Genomic DNA, 20,665 nt, shown 5'->3' on the forward strand with positions numbered 1-20,665 from the left:
TGCTTTTAGAAGCTCTGATAAGATACAATCTCCCGGGCTGGCAGGACCCTATCACACCCTTGGGACCTAGGCACGCATTTCCCTGACATAAAATGCTATTGTCATAGTCCCTGACCTAACACTCTTATATTTCCTTTAAAAGGAGAGGGGAGGGGGAGTTTTGGAGGGGACTACATCTTTCATACAAATGTTTGGTTTCAGGACGTTTAAACCTGTTTAGCTTCTTTGATGAAGCAATGGAGTTTGAGAGCAGGTGGAATCCAATTTAAGTGGATTTACTGATATAAAATGTACTATGACTTATAATTAACTCACCAGCTATCATCATATAACTTCATCCATGCTGGGAGAGGCATGTGAGGTAGTGAGCTAGATGGGGCAGACACACTCCTCCTGTATTTGCTAGGAGGGTCGTGGGTAAATGACTTGCCCTCCTGCCTCCATGTTCTCATCTGTACAATGGGACTGAACATGTGTCTGTCTGGCTGATTGCTTTCATGGGGTTGTTGAGAAGATGCCATGAAATGTTATATAGCAAGGCTCTTTTAAAAGTTAAATACAAAGCAAAAATGCAAGCTATTATTTGGGACTGAATGACTCGCACTTTGAAGTGAACTCTAGTAACTGAGGTCTCTGTTTACTGAGCTGGTTCCTGCTTTGCAAACAGTTAGGGGAAGAGATAATATATGTGATGAGAGCACTTTGAAAAGTTAAATGCAGTGTAAAAATGCCAAGTATTATTATTTGCAAGGGAATTATACACACAGAGGAACATCTGTAGGCTCTGAGGGTCTGATTGCAGAGCTGGTTCCTGCGTTGCTGACAATTAGGAGAGGAATGTGGGTGAAGGGCTGGGACACGTGACTGTGACTGGGCTGCTCTCTGGTGGCACTGCGTGGCCCTCTCTCTTTTCCATGACCATCCTGCCCTTCTTGACTTGTTCAGAGTGCAGGGGTTCAGGTTATCAGATTCAGACAGGACCACACTGCTGCGACCCCCTGTGGCCACCAGGGACTCTTGTCACCACAGAGCCTGTTTCCTCACATATAAGAGTCTTGACTGACCTCATCTTTAAAGCTCTAAGAAAATTACAAGATGATTATAAAGTGCAATATAAACTTGACATTTTTGACAGAAACATACATGTACATATTTTATTCACTAATATGGTCTCATCTTCCAACTTTACAGAGTTCTAATATGGACTGAGTTGATTTTCCAATTTAACATACATACACATAGACACATATGTATGTGTCTGTGTATAATGAATCAAGGTGACTGATTCAAGAATTATATATATTCAAGCTTTCTTTTTGCCAAGACTTTTTATAACCAAGCCTGATCTCACTCCTATGGGACACTGAGAGCAGAAGGCCAACTGTAGGACCATACACTGTTTTTTGGAGAAGAGAATTAGGCGACAGATGGAAACTTATTTTTTGTTTTGTTTTGTTTTGTTTTTATTTGGTTGCATGGGGTCTTAATTGCGAGATCTTCGTTGTGGCACGTGGGGGGTCAGTAGTTGCAGCACGCGGGCTCTAGAGCGCACAGGTTTAGTTGCCCCACAGCATGTGGGATCTTAATTCCCTGACCAGGGATCGAACCCAAGTCCCCTGCATTGGAAGGCAGATTCTTAACCACTGGGCCGCCAGCGAAGTCCCGGATCCTGATTTTTACTGCTGCAAGTTTTCTACAAACTCTGTTTACCTTTTAAATTGTCATTAATCATTTAGGAATTTGTATGCAGCAGCTGAAGCCAATAACCACAAAACTATTGTTTTAAGAATATCATATAATAGGATAATGAGTTTTTTTGTGGTGAAAGCAACAGGGCTTACTATTACTTATCACATACTGACTACGATTGCCTTTGATGTATGCAGAATTCACCTAGGGAAACTTATTTTAATTCAGAATATGTATGTGGGGAAATTAGCCAGTAAACTTCTAATCTATTTTCAATACAATAAATTTCTCCTGGGGATTTAAAATTATAATTGTATTATAAAATATTTGCTGTATCGCCTCAGTTTAATACTGTGGTTACGAGCAGAGACTCTGGACTCTGCGGTGACAAGTTACCTACCCTGTTATTTCACCTCCCATAAACCTTAGTTTTCTCATCTGTGAAATGTGCATTACATATCTGCCTGACTTATATTATGGTAGTAAAGAACTTGTGGTTTACAGATTTTGAAAATATTGTTTTTTACCTTTTAATAGACGAAGTAAATACAGTAAAGCGAAACAAGAAGCAGACGAAGAGAAACATTTGAACCAAGGTACAGAAAACTGGATTAAAAATAATTTTATTTTTAGAGCATGTCTCGTGTTTTCAGTTTAGAAATGTCTAAATAATATTCACATGGCTATTAATATTATATTCCTTTCATGAAATTATCCAAATAATGTACTTCAGGGTTTCAAACTGAAATAGGTGATTGGTATTTTTTTTTAAGTGAAATTAAAGATGGAGGTTGGGTAATTTCCTTAGATGCTTCTTTTTCCTTATCTTATCCTCCAACCTGAAAAAGTATTGGTCTAGCTGGCTCATTTTTGTAGCTGGGTGGCAAGATTTAGAAGGCCACAATTTTTCTCTTATTATAAGGTAAACATTTTGGAGACAATAGAATAAGAAATTGAACACACCACAGAATATGTGCTGTGGAACTCAGGACTATCAATATTTCTTTAGTGGATTTTCGTTATTTTGATATTCGAAGTGGAGTCAAAGACTAAATTCAAAGAATCGGCTCTGAATGACGAGCAAGATAGAAAACTCTGGAATGGACAGTGGTTGGTGTCTCTCCAGGAGTTCTGTCCACGAGAACTTTCTGAGGTGATGGCAGTGGTCTTTATCTGCACCATCTAATGCATTAGCCAAGGGGCCACAAGCACCACTGAATACTTGAAAAGTAGTGAGAATGAGGAAGTGAATTTTAAATTTTATTTAATTTTAACTGATTTATATCTAAATAACACCACGTGGTTAATAGCTACCTTATTAGCACAGGGAGGTAGAAGGGCTGGAAGAATAATCCTGAGAAATGTTTTCTTGGCTAGAGCATGTGAAGTGATGAAGGGTCATAGAGTGTCTGATAATTTTCCGTTTGTTCATCTTGTTTCCTTTCTAAAACCACACTTTCTCATTTGCATGTGGTATATATTTTTAAAAACAAAAATGATGCATTTTTTTGAGATGAGGACAAAACTGACAGTCTTGGAAAATCAAAGGGTTTGAGCCAACCGGTATCCTACACCTCTCAGCGCCCCAAAGCCCCAGGAGCTTGAGCAGGGAGAGGCGGGGTGTAAATGCCAGTGGAAAGTTCCCAGTAATCTCTCTTTTTTTTGTGTTGTTTTTTTTTTTTTGCATTACACGGGCCTCTCACTGTTGTGGCCTCTCCCATTGCAGAGCACAGGCTCCAGACGCGCAGGTTCAGCGGCCATGGCTCGCGGGCCCAGCCGCTCCGCGGCATGTGGGATCTTCCCAGACCGGGGCATGAACCCGCATCCCCTGCATTGGCAGGCAGACTCTCAACCACTGCGCCACCAGGGAAGCCCCCCAGTAATCTCTAATGCATCTTGTCCCGGACATCTCTGGCTGCCCCAGAGCTCACGTTCCGAATTCAGTTTACCAGTGACTATGGGGTGTGGCCGAATTACCCTTCTTAGTATTTAAACCATTGATTCGCCGAAGCTTCCAGGTGAAATTCAATGTCTTTTCTTACAGCACTTTCTTTCCAAAACAGAATAAAAGTGGAACTCCAATACAGAGTTTGTATTTTCAAATCAAATAACAGATACTATCCCTCTCGTACACTTAACCTAGGTTTAATCTTAGTTTGTTAATTGTTGTCAATTGTTGGTCCAGATATGAGGCAAAAAATGATATCTTGTAACACAGGTCATTTGAGAAAGTTTCTATCATCTTCTCTAAGGAAAGAAAGCTGGAGATGGTGGGTAGGATGTGAGCAACTGATTGGGACAACAATATTTATTTATTTATTTTTAAATTGTGTTTAGCTTTTCGTTGTTGTTGAATTTTATTTTATTTATTTTTTTATACAGCAAGTTCTTATTAGTTATCCATTTTATACGTATTAGAGTATACATGTCAATCCCAATCTCGCAATTCATCCCACCACCACCACCCCCACTCCCCTCACCACATTCCCCCCTTGGTGTCCATACGTTTGTTCTCTACAACCGTGTCTCAGTTTCTGCCCTGCAAACCGGTTCATCTGTACCATTTTTCTAGGTTCCACCTATATGTGTTAATATGCGATATTTGTTTTTCTCTTTCTGACTTACTTCACTCTGTATGACAGTCTCTAGATTCATCCACGTCTCTAAACTTGACCCATTTTCGTTCCTTTTTATGGCTGAGTAATATTCCATCGTATATATGTACCACATCTTCTTTACCCATTCGTCTGTCGATGGACATTTAGGTTGCTTCCATGACCTGGTTATTGTAAATAGTGCTGCAATGAACACTGGGATGCATGTGTCTTTTTGAATTATGGTTTTCTCAGGGTATATGCCCAGTAGTGGGATTGCTGGGTCATATGGTAATTCTATTTTTAGTTTTTTAAGGAACCTCCATACTGTTCTCCACAGTGGCTTTATCAATTTACTTTCCCACCAACAGTGCAAGAGGGTTCCCTTTTCTCCACACCCTTTCCAGCATTTGGGACAGCAGTATTTAGATAACACATTCCAAATTTCCTTATAGAGACTCTCTTTTCTTCCACGGGATAGGTTGTTTTTAAAATTTCATCCCTGAAGTGTGAAGACATTCCAGGAACTCAGTAGAGCTACAGCCTCTTAAGTAGCAAACAATTTTTGTTTACCCACTAACGAAACCCGGAGCAAGAATTTAAACATTTTCTTATGTCTACGCTAAGCATTTTTCTCATGCTAAGAAAACATTTTCTGTGCTGAATATTTTTAGATCCAGAGAACTTCAGTGTATTAGTGGTTCCTGAGAAGTGTTCCGCCAACCTTTTGCATGTTTATTACTCAGGTGTTAGAACTTACGTGGATCCCTTTACGTACGAAGATCCCAACCAAGCAGTTCGAGAATTTGCCAAAGAAATTGACGCATCCTGCATTAAGATTGAAAAAGTCATAGGAGTTGGTAAGTGTCTGTGTCTATAAGCCTATTTTCTTTGTGGATATTAAATATATGTATGTGGATTATATAAATGCATTAGAATGTATTGTATGTGCCTGTATATGTAAATATCTGTGTACCTGAAATTTCCTTGATCTACATGAAACACCAGCACAGTGCCTACTGTATAATAAGCACTCAACAAACGTTAGCTATTGGCTGTTATTCCTTCTCCTTGAACGTGTTTCTGGTTCAGAGTCAGTTCTTTTTCTCTCCCAAAGGTGAATTTGGTGAAGTATGCAGTGGGCGTCTCAAAGTGCCTGGCAAAAGAGAAATCTACGTGGCTATCAAGACATTGAAAGCTGGTTATACAGACAAACAGAGGAGGGACTTCCTGAGTGAGGCCAGCATCATGGGACAGTTTGACCACCCAAATATCATTCACTTGGAAGGCGTTGTCACCAAATGTATGTGCGTCGCTCCCTTTACAAAGCCAAGTTAGAAGTTACTGGCAAATTAAACACACATTTTCTTTCCAGGGAAATGACAGATGGAGCAGACCCACTGATTGCTAATAGGAGGAAATCAGTGCAGGACAAGTCATTAATCTTGTAGTCATTTCTAAATGGGTGTATGGTGTAGGCTGATACCCTATTTCCAAGGCAGCTTGTGTGAGATTTTAGCGAAATTAATATTGCAGATTTTTGGTATGCCTTGCCATCTTTCAAATCTTTGCTAGACCAAACTGATTGTCACAGGATAGGCGCAAGCAGATGGTAAGCAAAATAAATTTTAAGTACTTTTCACATAAAACACAACAAAACCTCACCATACCTTATGTTCGAAGCGTGGGTTCCAGGTGCAGGGAGTGTACCTTGGTAATCTATTATTTTGGGGGATTTGCTTGTCTGCTCTGCTTGATTTATGGCAACTGCAGTTGCAGTTCAGCACCTATTTCCAGTAACACCTGGTTGCACCTTCCTTTTTTAGTCCATTAGCATTCGCTCAGCCCGTGAACCACGCTTCAGTTAAAATACGACACAGCTCAAAAGATGCATTTTGCGAAGCAGACCCTGAATACACCTGTAAGACTGGCTAAGACCAACTTGTAAAGCACCACATGGACAGGGCAGCTGAAATGGTTACTATTGAAGGTGGCTCTGTTCCAGAAGCCTTAGTACCTATTATAGTTACTACAAGTCAAGGATCTTGTAAGCCTGGGGCTATGTCTCCAGGACGGCCAAAGTGCCATTTAATTTGATACCAGGTGCCTGGGAAAAGCGTCCTCCATCAACCGGTACAGAGCGGCTGCCTCAGTGGGTGAAATGGAGGTGTAAACGTTGGATGTTAGGTCTGGGGCAAAGGGGGCAGTAAGACGCAAGGGTACACAATCTTTAGGCAGGGAAAATTTGGAAATTACTAAAAAGTGAGAGCAGATATACACTAATTTAGAGGTCCTCAAACTTAAACATGCATCAGAATTCTGGAAAACTCATTAAAACACTTTCCTGGGCCTCATCTTCAGAGGTTTGATTTAGTGAGTGTTTGCCCATGAGTTCACATTTCTGAAGAGCTCAAGGTCAATCAAGCTATAGTCCCTGGAACCACACTTTGAGCACCTTTGGCCTAGTGACCAAAGATTTACACATCATCTACTGCTAGTAAATTATGAGGCCTTGACTAGTTGCTCAAGTTCTCAGTTTCCTCATCTGTAAAATAGAGATAAAAATGGAATGGAATATTTAGCGTGTTTGGCATAATGCTTATTTAGCGAATTAAAAAAAAAAAACAACTAAGTGTTAACTGGCATTATTATGTCTTAAAAAGTCCATCTTTCCCCATCTTTGGAATCCTTCAAAAAAGGAACCTTGGTGCTAAGGGTATATAATTTTTCACCTAAGGTGAAGTCTATAATTAGCATAGAATAGCTCTATTTGCTTTTTAAGATGAGTTTTACAGACAGGATATTTTTCCTGTGGCCTGTGGAGCTGCCCAGAGCCCTTCACTACTTTAATTAAAAGATAACATTCCCTTTAAATACTTCTGCAGGTCCATTTTCTCAAAAGGAGGCTCTGTTCAGCTTGGGGTGTTTTTCCTGGGGCAGACAGTGATTTTTGTAGCACCTCTGCAGAAGAGGGAAGAAACGGGATCTTTGTGACCTCTAAAACCCGTGGCTATTACAGCTGGAACTGTTACAAACGACTGGATGCATTTGCATAATGCACTTGTCACTGAATTAAAATGGTTTAAAATTTCCACCAGAGGAGCCATCCCCTCCCCCCCACCTTTCCGCTCCCCATTGCCTCCCTGCCTGTTCCGGGAAAGGGTCTATCTCTACCCTGGAGCCCAACGTGGACCCATTTCCTAAGCCCCTCTGTGCTTACGGAGACATTCATCTTTATTTCTCTTGTAGAGCTCATAAACATTCTGACAAATGGATACTTTTCATAAACGAAAAAATGGAGAATAATTGTGAAGATAGTGCCAACAGTCAGACTAGGGAGGTGTGAGGGTGAAAGAGTGGGAGAGTGTGAATTCATGACTGGACTTCCTTGAGTAACTTTGTAAATGGACAGGGAGACTATAAATTCTTGCCAGTACCCCACGGATCTTCTCCTTGCTTCCCCACATTTCCAGAGGGATCTTGTGAAATGGAAGTAGGTGTTAATGTACCATCAGGGGAGTCACCCCTTCTCATGAGCTGACAAAGTATCGTTTGATTGAGGCAAGTTAATTAAAACTCATTGAGATGCATTTGTTCTATGTGGTCACAGATGCAGAGGGTAAATGAGTCTGAGGACTAAAGGCTTCCTAATAATATTGATGGAGGATGGAAAGGTGTACTGGGACCACTCCCTCCAGCCAAGGGGAAAGAGATTAGAAGTGGTTTTGACTCATCCTTTGGTCTACACCGAGATTCCTGCTTTTTCTGCCTGCTTTCATTCATCACTTGAAAATTAAATGTTCGTGGTGGCGTTTTCTAATCCAACATTTTTGCCTCGGAAAGATTTCTTAGGCACGGTACCAAATGTTCAATCGAAGAACAAATTGATAAATGGGACTTCACTGAAATTAAAAACGTCTGCTCTTCTAAAATTTTGCCTCTGAAATGAAGACATTTCTCCTTTCCCCACACCAGTACAGAGTCTCATCTGATAGGGGCTCTGGGTGGGAAATGTACTCGTTTAGAATAATTCTGGGGGCTTTCCGGCAGTGGCACAGCCCAGCCCATTTTCCCTGACTGGATGTCTACATCCAAACAGTCCACAAGGACAGCAATGAATGTTTTTGATTTTTCAAACTAACATTTTATTTTCCTCACAGGAACTCTTCTGTTCTCTTGGCTTTACCCCTTGCCTTAGTAAAATATCGAAGATTTACACCCCACTGCCACAAATACCCTTTAGAAAGAAGGAATTTCAGACCTTGAGTGCATTGCCAGAGATTAAGAAACTAAAGAATGATCCTTATTTCCTAAGGTCCTCAGAAAGAAAACCAAAGTGAAATGAAAGTGTTTCCCACTTCTCTCAAACCTTAAAATCATTCTGATTTCTTTGCTTAGAAAAGGGAGAAGGGCACACAAAGGTTCTAGTCCTGAATTAAAATTGCTGCCTAGGATGAAATCACTTATTGACCCTTTTCTGTGATTTTGTTGTTGCTGCTGCTGAGGCTGGCAGCTTAAGGAAGCAATAGACTGAATTTATTTACAGATAGGAAAAGGGAAAAGAAAGGATATAGCCCCTGACCTGAGTGAGACAGGGGGAAAAGCTAAGATGGTACATGCTTGAGCTTTTAAGATGAGTCTGGGTAATGAAGTATCCAACATAGCTCCCAGAAGCTTGGGTTCCTCTAAATAGGTAAGAAAAAAAAAAAGTTTCTCTCTGTTCATTGATTCCTTTAGCATTGTACAAGTGGCTCTTCTGGGGACAGAATTAATTAATTATCTTAAAGATTTTTTTCTCCTTTAAACGGGCCATTTATCTTCTTCTCCATTTGCTTGAGAGAGCAAATACCCATCCACGTGCTCCCTGGATACCAGAGGCCACTTTATTAAAGACCTTGTCAACAAGCCGCCCAAAGGGTTAACCTTCCAGATGGAATTTAAACCTACTCGTCCTTTTAATATTTCATTCCTAGCTCCCCACAGCTGAGGCATAAGCTTGGCTTGTTTTAATTAAATTAGATCGCACAAGACAGGTGTCCTGGCAGGAGAATTGCGCACAGCCCATTTTTATCTCATTAACTGCAGTGCTCATCAAGGGTTTTGTGTTTTTCTTTCTGGAAACTCTAGGTAAACCAGTAATGATCATAACAGAGTACATGGAGAATGGCTCCTTGGATGCATTCCTCAGGGTATGTGACTACTTTATATTAAACCCAAGAATGTTGGTATTTAGAACAGACTTCGAGTATTTGTTCTGTTTGGTTGTATTCATGGACTTTTTTCTAATGAGGCAAAGGAAGAAGAGGAGAAATAGAGAATGATGTGATTTTTAAAGGCTCTTCAATAATCCATGTACAAGGAGGGTAGTATTTGATTTATTCTTGTATCGTGGGGCTGTTTGAGCCATAGATTCATTCCAGTTGGATAATTTCCATCTATTACAGGAAGCAAACCCAGCTCCTAGGATATACTCTACTCATGAATTAGTGACTTTGGTCAAAAAGGCCCAGAAATCATATTGAGTTTCACTGCACACCGGATACAGATATCAAAAAAGATCCAAGTAATAAATGCCTGGTGAAAATTAATTGGGCCTAATGCTGAGATTGTACCTTATTTCTTTCGTCCGCAGAAGAATGATGGCAGATTTACGGTCATTCAGCTGGTGGGCATGCTTCGTGGCATTGGGTCCGGGATGAAGTATTTATCTGATATGAGCTACGTGCATCGAGATCTGGCTGCACGGAACATTCTGGTCAATAGCAACTTGGTCTGCAAAGTGTCTGATTTTGGCATGTCCCGAGTGCTAGAGGATGATCCAGAAGCAGCTTATACCACCAGGGTAAGAAAGATTTGTGACCTCTGGGCTTCGACTCTGATGAAACTGTTCCTCTCACTTTGATGTTTTAAACCCTTTGTGATTTTTACAAGTTTCCTCATCCTTCAGAGCCCCTTCATAGCCATGCATCCATTTTTAAACCATGTTTCCAAGAGGGATTTTGAAACAGCCTCTAGATGTGTGACCACTTTACAAAGCCACAAGTTAGAGCATCACTTATTATTGTATTTTTTCACACTTAATCTACCTTCCTTCCTTCCTTTCTTCTTGTTTGTTTTAGATTTTCTACTTGGTTGCTTTTTATTATTTTTAAAAAATCTTATTTTAAACAGGACAGAACAATATTTCTAGTCGGCTGCCTACCGAACCTGAGAATGTATATACAGGACTTATAAAACATTTACACTACGCAAGGTTTCCCAGTATCTAATGGCCTGCGTTTTACTACTGGTAGATAAGCCAGGATTAAGGCACAGTTAAGAGTTATCAGTATACAGTTAATGGCTATGCTATCTTAGCCGGACAATCTGAATATACGATACTAATGGAATAAACACAGAATCATAAAAGTTATTGGCCATTAGGGCCGACACTGTTAAAATCAACATGAAGCAGACCAGCCATTTTCTTCTTTTAATGCTCACCATTTTGCACCTACAATGGTAAGCATTGGGGTTTTTTGGTATAGTTCGTTGGGGGTGTGTGTGTGTTTTCTGGTAGTGTTCAGTTTCTTTGGCTGTAGTTTTGATTCTTACACATATCCTCTTCTGAATTCAAAGTCCATTCATTCAGGAGAGAATACATCCTTGTCCACGCCAAAGACTTTTTATTTTTCCCCAGTAGTTGGAGAAAGGAAAGTAAAAGGAAGCTTCTAGAATGATACATTTGTATAGCCAAAATATTTAAGGAAGGCAGAAGGCAGCACAAGTGTCTTGCTGTATGGAACAAGCATAAATGTAATACAGTGTATTTTCAGAGTGAACTGCAGTGAACCAATGCAATTTGCAGTACAATTTACTGCCCTGTTTAGTAGCTCTAATAAAGCAAACTTTTAAATGATGTCCTCTTGAACACCTTAAGGGTCTGAATTGAAGTAGAATTAATTTCCCCAGATGGAACCCTAAGAAATTTGAAACTCCATTAAAAATACCTTGCACATAAGCAAATCAAACAAGAGACATTTGAGACCTTTAAACTTTTCTTGGGTAATATTCAATTGCTTTACCATTTTTGCAGGGTTTTTTTAGAAAAGTAAATAATAATCAAAATCTGGCCCTCCTGCCATTAAAGTTAATAATGGCTCTAGCATCTGGTATTATTTGACTTCCTCTAAGAGCCTGTTTAGCGTATTATCTTCTAGCTACGTTGGTCATGTTTCTCGTGCTCTATAGGAGTTGGATGACAGTGGGATGGATAGAAATGTTCATATTTAACTTTCTGAGGTCATGATTTTCAAAGCAGTATTAAGTATTGCCTTTGTGCTGCTGGGTGAGAGAATCTGACAAGAAGTCAAGATTACTGTCAGCTGCACATCCATTGATATATACCACGGATAACGTGTATTTTGTAAAACCTAAAATGTCCTTTCTTCTACAGTATTGCCTTAAGTAGAGCTCAGATAATAGGTAGGCTTTTTAAAAAAATAATTAAATATATTAGTTGCTTACTTCCCTGTGACTAAAGAAAACATATGAGAACTGTCTCAACCTGGAAGATTTTAGTTAGAATAAACAAATATCCTGTTATTGTTTGGACAGCTATCTCAGGAATACTGTTGCCCTGCTTAGCAAACAGTAACAACATTCAGAAACTAAAATGGCACATCAGTGTACTTGGGGGGATAACCTAGAGCTCGGATGTTCACAGGGTGGCAAGATTCCTATCCGGTGGACTGCACCAGAAGCAATTGCCTATCGTAAATTCACATCAGCAAGTGATGTATGGAGCTACGGGATCGTCATGTGGGAAGTGATGTCGTATGGAGAGAGACCCTATTGGGACATGTCCAATCAAGATGTGAGTCTTTATGTTCTGAAATATATGTCTTTGCATTAATGTATGATGGAGTAAGTGTTGAGCTTGAAATGATACATTAAACTTAGAATTCTTAATACAGATGTGTCTAGTAATCTAGCTAAAACTTATAGTCCTGGATTTCCAGGACCAAAATTACAAAGCCTTAATGGTATATAATATGGGAGATAGATAGATAGATAGATAGGTGCATAGCTTGATCGATTAGTGATATGGAACAGTACTTTTACTTTGTTAACTTTCAAACCCATACTGAAATAAAATTAAACCTTGAATTTTAAGAAAATGCAAGGATATCTGAAAAACACAAATTTCACATGAGATGAAACTGACATGAAAGGTTTATTGGAAGACAATTAGTGAATATTTTAAAGCTGGCAAAATTGTAATTAGAGCTTGCCCCTTGAGGACTCTAAAATAAAGCTTCACTAAATGACCCTTTGTAAATTATACACATCCCTTTAAATGTACCATCTGGACTACTTTGTAAGGGAGTATCCACAATGCCTCCAATTTTAGAAAAGCATTCAATAATGACACTAATAAGATTCCAGAGTAATAGAATTTAATTACAAACATCTCCAGTGAGAAAGGAAAAAAACAAACCTAGACCAACGGGGATCTTCCTAGAACACTTATTAGCTAATTCTGGAAAGGTGTTAGTTAGTTCTAGAAGGGTTGGAAATCAGAACAACATGAAATGGCCATTTCTTGAACTTCCCTAATTTTTTTATATGAGAGGTAAAATATTATCATAGAGTGTGTTTACGAATGTGTGGTATTCAATTTATCAATAAAAATTGTATTTTAAAAGAAGGTTTTTTTAAAAAATGTTCTCTGATGTGGAATGTTACCTGCTCATCTGGCTTATCCCGAAACAACAGGATGTTGCCAAACCTTGACAATTAAGTGAAAAACCAGGTGCACTCAAGAAATAGGATGTTGCCTTATCCGTAGAAGATTGTTTAGAGCAATACAGAAGCCAATGCATTCTGTGTCCAGTGGGGCAAAAAGAATTCTCTAACCAGAATAAGAGGAACAGTAGTGTTGACACTGTAGTGTCTATAAATTATAAAGGAAGGTTCATAGCAAATAGCAAGAAAGACAGCAGCTAGCATAACTGATAGGTAATTACAGGCTGGAGACAGACTATGGGAGTGAACAGTGTGTAATCTATTGTTTGATGTGATTATGCAGACACCATCAGGTGCCTTTCTTGTATGGTAACGTTAGGTTTTGAGTTAGAGACATTCAGAGGAACAAAGACCAACAACCTAGAAGAAGGAGTAGCGCCTGTATTTACTTATTCGATTATTGGATATTTAAGCTTTTCTTTATTTCAGTTGAGAGCGGTCCCAAATGCTCATAAGAGCAGAATATCTAAAGATGTTGTCAGTTTTCCCACTCTAAATATTTTCAGACCTATAGCTTTGACAGCTTCTATATTATATTAAAATAATTTTGTTGGTTTAAACTTTCAGTTGTCTGCCTTTATCCATGAAAAAGCATCTCAAGCCAATTCTCTCCCACAAATAATATTGATCTATCATTCACGTGTACTTGTCTCTGCGTTGGAGTCTGTATAGAACAGGAATCTACAGGAAATGTAACCGGAGAATTACTTTCATGGGTAGAATTCATTTGGCATATGGTGAATGGAGTCAAAGTAACTGTTAAGAAGATGTCAAATTTATCAAGTTTTTTGTTTGTTTTAATCCTCGGCCTTCCCCCCCCCCCCACCGCCACAAAACATTCAGCAGTAAACTGAGAAAATATGCTTTGTTAACCCACAAGCCATCTTCCAAGCTGGCAGTGGATCGGGAGCTAATGAAAGAATACTAAGAAGTCTGAGGGTTTGTCACAAATTGTGTTAACCTGGCATCAGCCCAATGTTGCTTGCATTCTCATCAATTCGACGTAAAAAGTTTTCATCAAGTCCAGAGTCAACACCATGCACCTGGAAAGAGAAAAGAAAGTCAGAGGATCAAACTGACCTAATGTCATTGCCAGAAATAAATAGAATCACGTTCAGTTAGATAGCATATAGAAGTCTACTTTAGAAGGAGAAGTAAATTAATACTAATACAGTAGGAGGTTGGCAAAAAATACATGGGAGAAAAGGGTTCAGAGGGCTTAATAAATCACAAGATGATTGTTAAACTGAAACGGTATCCTGGTTAAAAGAACCACAGTTATACTGGTACGTATAAACTGGACCCAACTGAACTGATTATTTTCTCTTGAAGGCCGGTCATTGAGCAGTAATAGACCCGCCTCAGGGGGACTCTGTCATGATCACTGAGATGGCTGCAGCCAGTGGTGGTCTCACTAGGAGCTGTCATTTTAGTAGGGGGAGAAAAAGGACGGATTTAAAGCAATTAAAACTTTTAAAAATCCCCAAAGAAAATCCCCTCCAGAATCTCATAGGATACCCGTAAACCCAGCTTATGAGTAGCCAAGAAATTAAGAAGTAATTCTGCTTTTTAAATTTGGCATGAGTCGTATCATATTGTGTTATTGGAATTCACACCCTGAAGAAGGGGGATTTAGAGAAAAGCCAATAAGAAATGCTGTAATACCTGTGAAGATAGATTAGAAAAATTAGAATTAGAAGAAAGCCCGTGGAATGATTTATGGCTTATTAGGCAGGAGGCCCGCTCTGGGCGGGAGGCAATTATCACCTATCATTATCACTTCTTTCCTTAGATGTGCAAGGGTCCTCTTTAAAATATAAATGCCCCAAGGAAGGTTTTTGTTAATTATTTAAAAATTTTTAAATCTAGTTTTGAGCGCCTTTAACAGGGTCAGTTGACAGCCAGCTGAGACCAAGAAAGAGATACAGAATTGGTAAACTGGTGTATTTTGGTCTTCCAAAACTAAAAATGGCGGCGCATCTGGAGGGGTTGAGGGATGTGCTATTTCTGAGAGAGGTAGTGTCTTCTGGATTGGAAGGTCTGGAAGTTGGGCTCTGGTATTGACCCACCAGCTGTCTGAGTAAGAGTACAGAGGCTTAAAGTGATGCAAAGGGACTTCTGTTTTGTAGGCAACTATTAATGCTTCCTAAGGAACGCCTTTAACACTAAGCTAGAGTCTCTTTTGCTCAGAGTGTTTAGCTGATAGACGAATGAGAGGGTCATCGCCCTGTGGTCTCTGGAGGCCAGGCCAACACCATGTGGTTGATCTGATTAGGTTCTAACCGCTTTGAAACATTGATGCTTCTTCACTTCGGAGTTTCAGGTGGGCGTTGTCTACCATTTGAGAACCCCTCATAGCAACAGCTGGCTTCCCTGCCCTGTGGCCAGCAATACTCAGGTCCAGCTCTGGCTTCTGTGAAAGAATTGGAGCTGTTCCCATGCTCCAGCTTGCTGGCAGCTTAATGGACAGGAAACTTGCTGGGCAGGAGGGTGAACCTCTGACAACAGCTTGCTTGGCAGCTTAACGTACCATTCTGGGTTTCTGGTTTTGTTTTGTTTTTTCGGTAGGTGATTAAGGCCATCGAGGAAGGCTATCGGCTGCCCCCTCCGATGGACTGCCCCATTGCACTCCACCAGCTCATGCTAGACTGTTGGCAGAAGGAGAGAAGCGACAGGCCTAAATATGGGCAGATTGTCAACATGTTGGACAAACTCATCCGCAATCCCAACAGCTTGAAGAGGACGGGGACCGAGAGCTCCAGGTCAGCCGTGCTTACTTAATACTGATGTATGAAAGAATACATCAGAGATGGCAGGCAAGAGGTGACTCGCTTTAATTCCCGCCTTCTGGTCAGAGGCCACTTCACAGCTGTCTGCAGCCTGGGTGGCTTCTTCCTCCTTGAGTATTTATGGTAGCTCTTTTCACCATTTTGAAGACCCTAGTACTTGTCAGGCCTCAAACAGAAGTCAGAAAAACAAATTTAAAACAACAGCAACAACAAAGGAATAGCTCGAGTGCTTATTTTGTGAGGCTGGACCTGAAAACTTAGGAAGATGGATGAAATGTACTTTTGTAAGATGGTCAGGTTACTAGATGCTGTATTTTGAAAGGGGAAGCAACATGGAGTTAGCAAAAAATAAGGATTCGAAGACATCTTTAAGTCGACTCAATAAAGTGTGAATTGTAGCAAGAGATTCCTGGGTTTCAGTTCTTAAAGTTGCTCTTTGCTGAGTCTTTCAAGAGGGGAAGGAAACAGGACCAAGTTAAAAACTGATCAAGTTACAAAGCATGCAGATGAATATTTGAGAAGAGTTTTAAAAACTAAAATGATTGAATCACCTGTAAAATAGGTAGTTACTTCATTGAAAAGAGCAAAAAGAAGCATTTCAGTCCAGAAAGAAGATAAAGATACCGCAGGTCTTATAATTAATTCAGTAGGAACTTTTCTACCTGGAAATTGGGCTTTACTGGTATAAGATCCAGGCTACCTAGGTACCAGTCCCATTGACCATTGTTAGGAGTTAAATGGTTTAAGAAGACAGGCATAATAAGATTAGGTGATTCAGGCCCGCAGGAGGAGAGGCATCTACTCATCTCCAGATGTGTGCTTCTCAAAGTCTTCTCTTTCATCAAGACCCTGAGTTAAAGGTAGGAAGACATTTTCCCCCTAGTATCTAAGCCCTTCCAGTCTTGGCCAGCACTAGGATGCTCTCCTCCAGTCTTTTTCTTGAAAACTTAGCCTACAGATTGGAGGAGAAGGAGTACGCTTACCATTAACATATGTGAGGAAAAGAATTGCGAGTGAACAGCAGAGATACCCTGTGTTCTCTCAGGCTTTCAGATCCTGTACCACTAGCCACCATACAAAGAGTTAACGACCGTGCTCTCCTGAAATAACACTGGGCTGAATTCACATCTTCCTTCTGCCACTGGTAGCTATGTGACCTAAAATAAAATCCCCCATCATTTCTGGTCTATTTTGGGTTCTTCTCTTCTCCAAGAGGGTGAAAATGGATGGCACTAAGGCCTCTTTTCCAGGTGTAGCTAGTTTCTTTGATTCCAAAAGCTAGTTTCTTTTATTCCAAAACTCCTCCAGCTTTTTATCTCCAGCTACAGATGCCACGTTATTTTGTCCGAAGGTTCTTTGGTACTTGGGGCTTCTCCTGCTGGTATAAACTCTTCAGTTGCTAACATTGTAGAATGTGTGATTTGCACCAAAGTACAGAACAAATTGGGCACACTTTTCTCACTTCGAGATTTTTCTCATTGATGGTACTTAAGAGCTTTGATGCTTCTTACTGCTTGCTGATAATGGAAGGTAACATGGTATGTGATTCAGCACAAAATTAGGCAAATGTCACAGTGTTCCACAAAGAGCACAAAGACTTCCAGAACAAGCTTGGGAATGACCCTTAGAGTTCATTCATTACTGAGTAAGGGTATTTTCATTCTAAGGTCATTTTGACCTTGTCAGGTACCTAGAGCCTCCATGTGGCCCTTTTAATGCTTTGGCTTAAAGTTAGAAGTAAATGCAAACTTTTGGTTTTTGTTCATTCATATTCCTGGTAAACATTCAACACTAATATCTAAAATTCTATGTGGCAGTGTTTGTTATTGGCTCAAAATTGGGAAAAGAATGAAATCTTGATGATTCTTACCATAAAAATCTGCAGAATTTTACTCAGAAAATCGGATTTAATTGAAATAATGGACAAAAAAACAAAGGTCACAAAGACAAGCTGTTATTTGAACACAAAACTGGTTGATAAAGCCAGTCTTTCTTAACATATCCATATAAAAAAAGAGGTAATGCAAACCAAGATAATTTAGGTAACAATTAAAATGAAAAATGGATCGGATTAATTCTACTATGTAGAAAGTTAAGCCACTAGAGGGACTTAATTTTGTTTTTACAAGAAAAGGATTTTTTTGGTTGAAAATTCAGTAGTGATGACATAATTCCGATTTAAACGTTCGTATTCGAGCAGCGTAGTCTCAGGGTGAAAATCAGGTCAAAATGTTAAGATCAACCACATTCTATAATTTCTAGGGAAAGGGAGTTCAAGAAAATAGAACTTAACAAGTAGCAAGGTTGCTATACAGGTAATTATAATAAAGGTGGTATAAAATACCCTGTTAATGTCTACCTTATGATTATTATGTAGTTTGAGATGAAGATGACTATAATTCTCTTAATAAATACTTCCCAGAAATACATTATTTATTGTGTATCAGTATCGTGAGGGATGACAGAATACTTGCCTTGAACTCTAGTCCCTCTTGACAGTGATCTAATGTAAAACACCTGGCCTGAGAAATGCATCAACTAATAAATAAGTTAATAAGAAGTGCTTGGAATTTGTTGAAATGATTCTTTTAGGAGCCCCAGCAAGGGAAAACGAGAAGCACATTCCACAATCCAAACAGTGATCAAAGTGGCCATTCTTCCTGCCAGTCTTGGCACACGTGCTGGTCAGGCTGCATTGATTAAAGAGAGGATTAACTCCCTGCTGTCCCAAGTTTGTTTGAATGCACTGAGCCTGCCTGCAAACCTGGCTGGAAGCATGCCGGACTTGAACTCTCGCTGTTTTCTCTGCTTCCATCAAGTCTGGCAGGTTGCAAGCTCACAGTTTTCCTTACTCATCCTTCACTAGGGTTTCCATAGTTGCTGAACTAAAGTCTGTGATATTCAGTGCTGGCGGGGACTGGACCCTTCCTTCAAAGACTGAGCTGGTTTCAGCCACAAGGGCTCCCCCAATCTTTACCACAGGCTAGGATGTTAAAAGACCTGCTCTGATCCTTCATGCATTAAGAGGTCCACATAAAACAAATGTGGGAAATGAAGTTAAGAACAAATAGGGTGATTGAGACATGCTTTTGCAGCTTTATGAAATTAGGGGCGAAAAATCACATGATGACATTTGACGTTGGTGATTCCATCTAAAGCCCATTCTTGGTGCTTCGGTTCCCCTCGCCTGTCTTAGACCATTTGACTTCTGAGTCAGGCTGTCTCTCTAATAATTCTTGTCTGTCTACACTTGCTCGTTCCATTTCCAGACCTAACACTGCCTTGTTGGATCCAAGCTCCCCCGAATTCTCCACCGTGGTATCGGTGGGCGATTGGCTCCAGGCCATTAAAATGGACCGGTATAAGGATAACTTCACTGCTGCTGGTTATACCACACTAGAGGCTGTAGTGCACATGAACCAGGAGTAAGTACTCAGCGATGTAACACGAAAGGGTAAATCTAGATTTCATAGTATTTTGCTTCTTTTGCTTTGAGCTGCATAAGCGCCCTACTCATTTTTTAAAAGAAAAGAAAACTGGAATGCCTTTCATTTTGGTTGACTGAGTGTAATTTTGCACAGCCTCCATAAAGCACCTACCTTGTTGCATTCAATTGCTTAATTAAACATTTTAACACACCTGCCTTGTTGTGCTGTATTAACTGTGGCTGATTCAAATGCATGTCTGCATGAAGCCCAGGAAAGAGATTCTCAGCCCTCATCACGTTTTCCTCTCCCACTCTTTTCTCCCCCTACCTGCAGTGACCTGGCCAGAATTGGCATCACAGCTACCACACACCAGAATAAGATCTTGAGTAGTGTCCAGGCAATGAGAACCCAAATGCAGCAGATACACGGCAGAATGGTTCCAGTCTGAGCCAGTATTGAATAAACTCAAAACTCTTGAAATTAGTTTACCTCATCCATGCACTTTAATTGAAGAACTGCACTTTTTTTACTTCGTCTTCGCCCTCTGAAATTAAAGGAAAAAAAAAATATCTGCAGTGTTGCTTGGTGTACAGATTGCTGAAACTGTGGGGCTTACAGAAATGACAACCATCATTTGAATTAGACCTGGAACAAATTGTTTCTCAGAAGTCCATCCATCCATCACCAATTTGTAAAATACATGTACCTATATAAATAGAACACCGCCTCCGGTTTCAATGCCGTATTTGCTGCCAGACACTGAGCTTCTCCAAGACATCCTTGATCTTCTCTCCATTTGGAATTACAACCGTAGTGTTTTGTTTGTGGCATAAATTACAGTCCATCCTTCTTTCACCGGAATGAAGACCATGTCCATTTTTGAAAGACTCAGTTAAACTTTTAAGGCTTGGTTCGTACCGGGGATAAAACCTAGGTGAACGTCATGTGACTCATCGGTGCTGCCGCTTGGTGCTTGGGCCACCTGGTGGATTATGCAGACACGCGGGGCTGGAGAGAAAAGGAAAGTGGATTTTAAAATAATAATAATAATAATAAAACCCAAGCACCATACCCCCTACCTGGACAAACGAGGTCTGTTTCTTTGGGCCCGAGGCTGTGCCATATAAGTCTTATCTGGGGACTCTACAAACTTATCGTAACTACCTTATGGATAGTGGATTGTGACAATCTTGTGTAGGGAAGTTTCATACTTTCCTCCTTTAAAGAAGCAAACCCAAATCTACAAGGTAAGACAAAAGAACCAGCAATGAGTCCTTCTCCAATGAAAGCTTTTTTTTTTGAAACTTTCTTATTTGAAACACTGAGCAGTAAATATCTTTCATGGCTATCAGGTAGTTTGGGTTTTTTTTTAAGATTT

General features: G+C 40.0%; 1 protein-coding gene across 4 annotated transcripts in view; it reads left to right on the plus strand.

The window, feature by feature from the left end:
* Nucleotides 1–20,665, plus strand: part of EPHA4 (EPH receptor A4) — a 143,671-nt gene that overhangs the window by 115,944 nt on the left and 7,062 nt on the right. The window contains exons 9-17 of one of the 4 annotated variants that reach the window (XR_004350708.1): nt 2,227–2,285; nt 5,030–5,143; nt 5,401–5,586; nt 9,411–9,472; nt 9,916–10,125; nt 11,989–12,138; nt 15,639–15,832; nt 19,129–19,313; nt 19,621–20,534. Coding sequence is in view for 2 of the 4 variants with exons in the window: in XM_032637332.1 (XP_032493223.1) it covers nt 2,227–2,285; nt 5,030–5,143; nt 5,401–5,586; nt 9,411–9,472; nt 9,916–10,125; nt 11,989–12,138; nt 15,639–15,832; nt 19,129–19,284; nt 19,621–19,735 (1,246 nt within the window). In the remaining 2 variants the exon portion in view is untranslated. Of the gene's footprint in view, nt 1–2,226; nt 2,286–5,029; nt 5,144–5,400; nt 5,587–9,410; nt 9,473–9,915; nt 10,126–11,988; nt 15,833–19,128; nt 19,314–19,620; nt 20,535–20,665 lie in introns of those variants that run through there. The other 3 variants (XM_032637332.1, XR_004350709.1, XM_032637335.1) reach the window with 3 other exon arrangements.

Source organism: Phocoena sinus, chromosome 7 (genome assembly GCF_008692025.1).
Source record: "Phocoena sinus isolate mPhoSin1 chromosome 7, mPhoSin1.pri, whole genome shotgun sequence".
NCBI classification, from domain to species: domain Eukaryota; kingdom Metazoa; phylum Chordata; class Mammalia; order Artiodactyla; family Phocoenidae; genus Phocoena; species Phocoena sinus.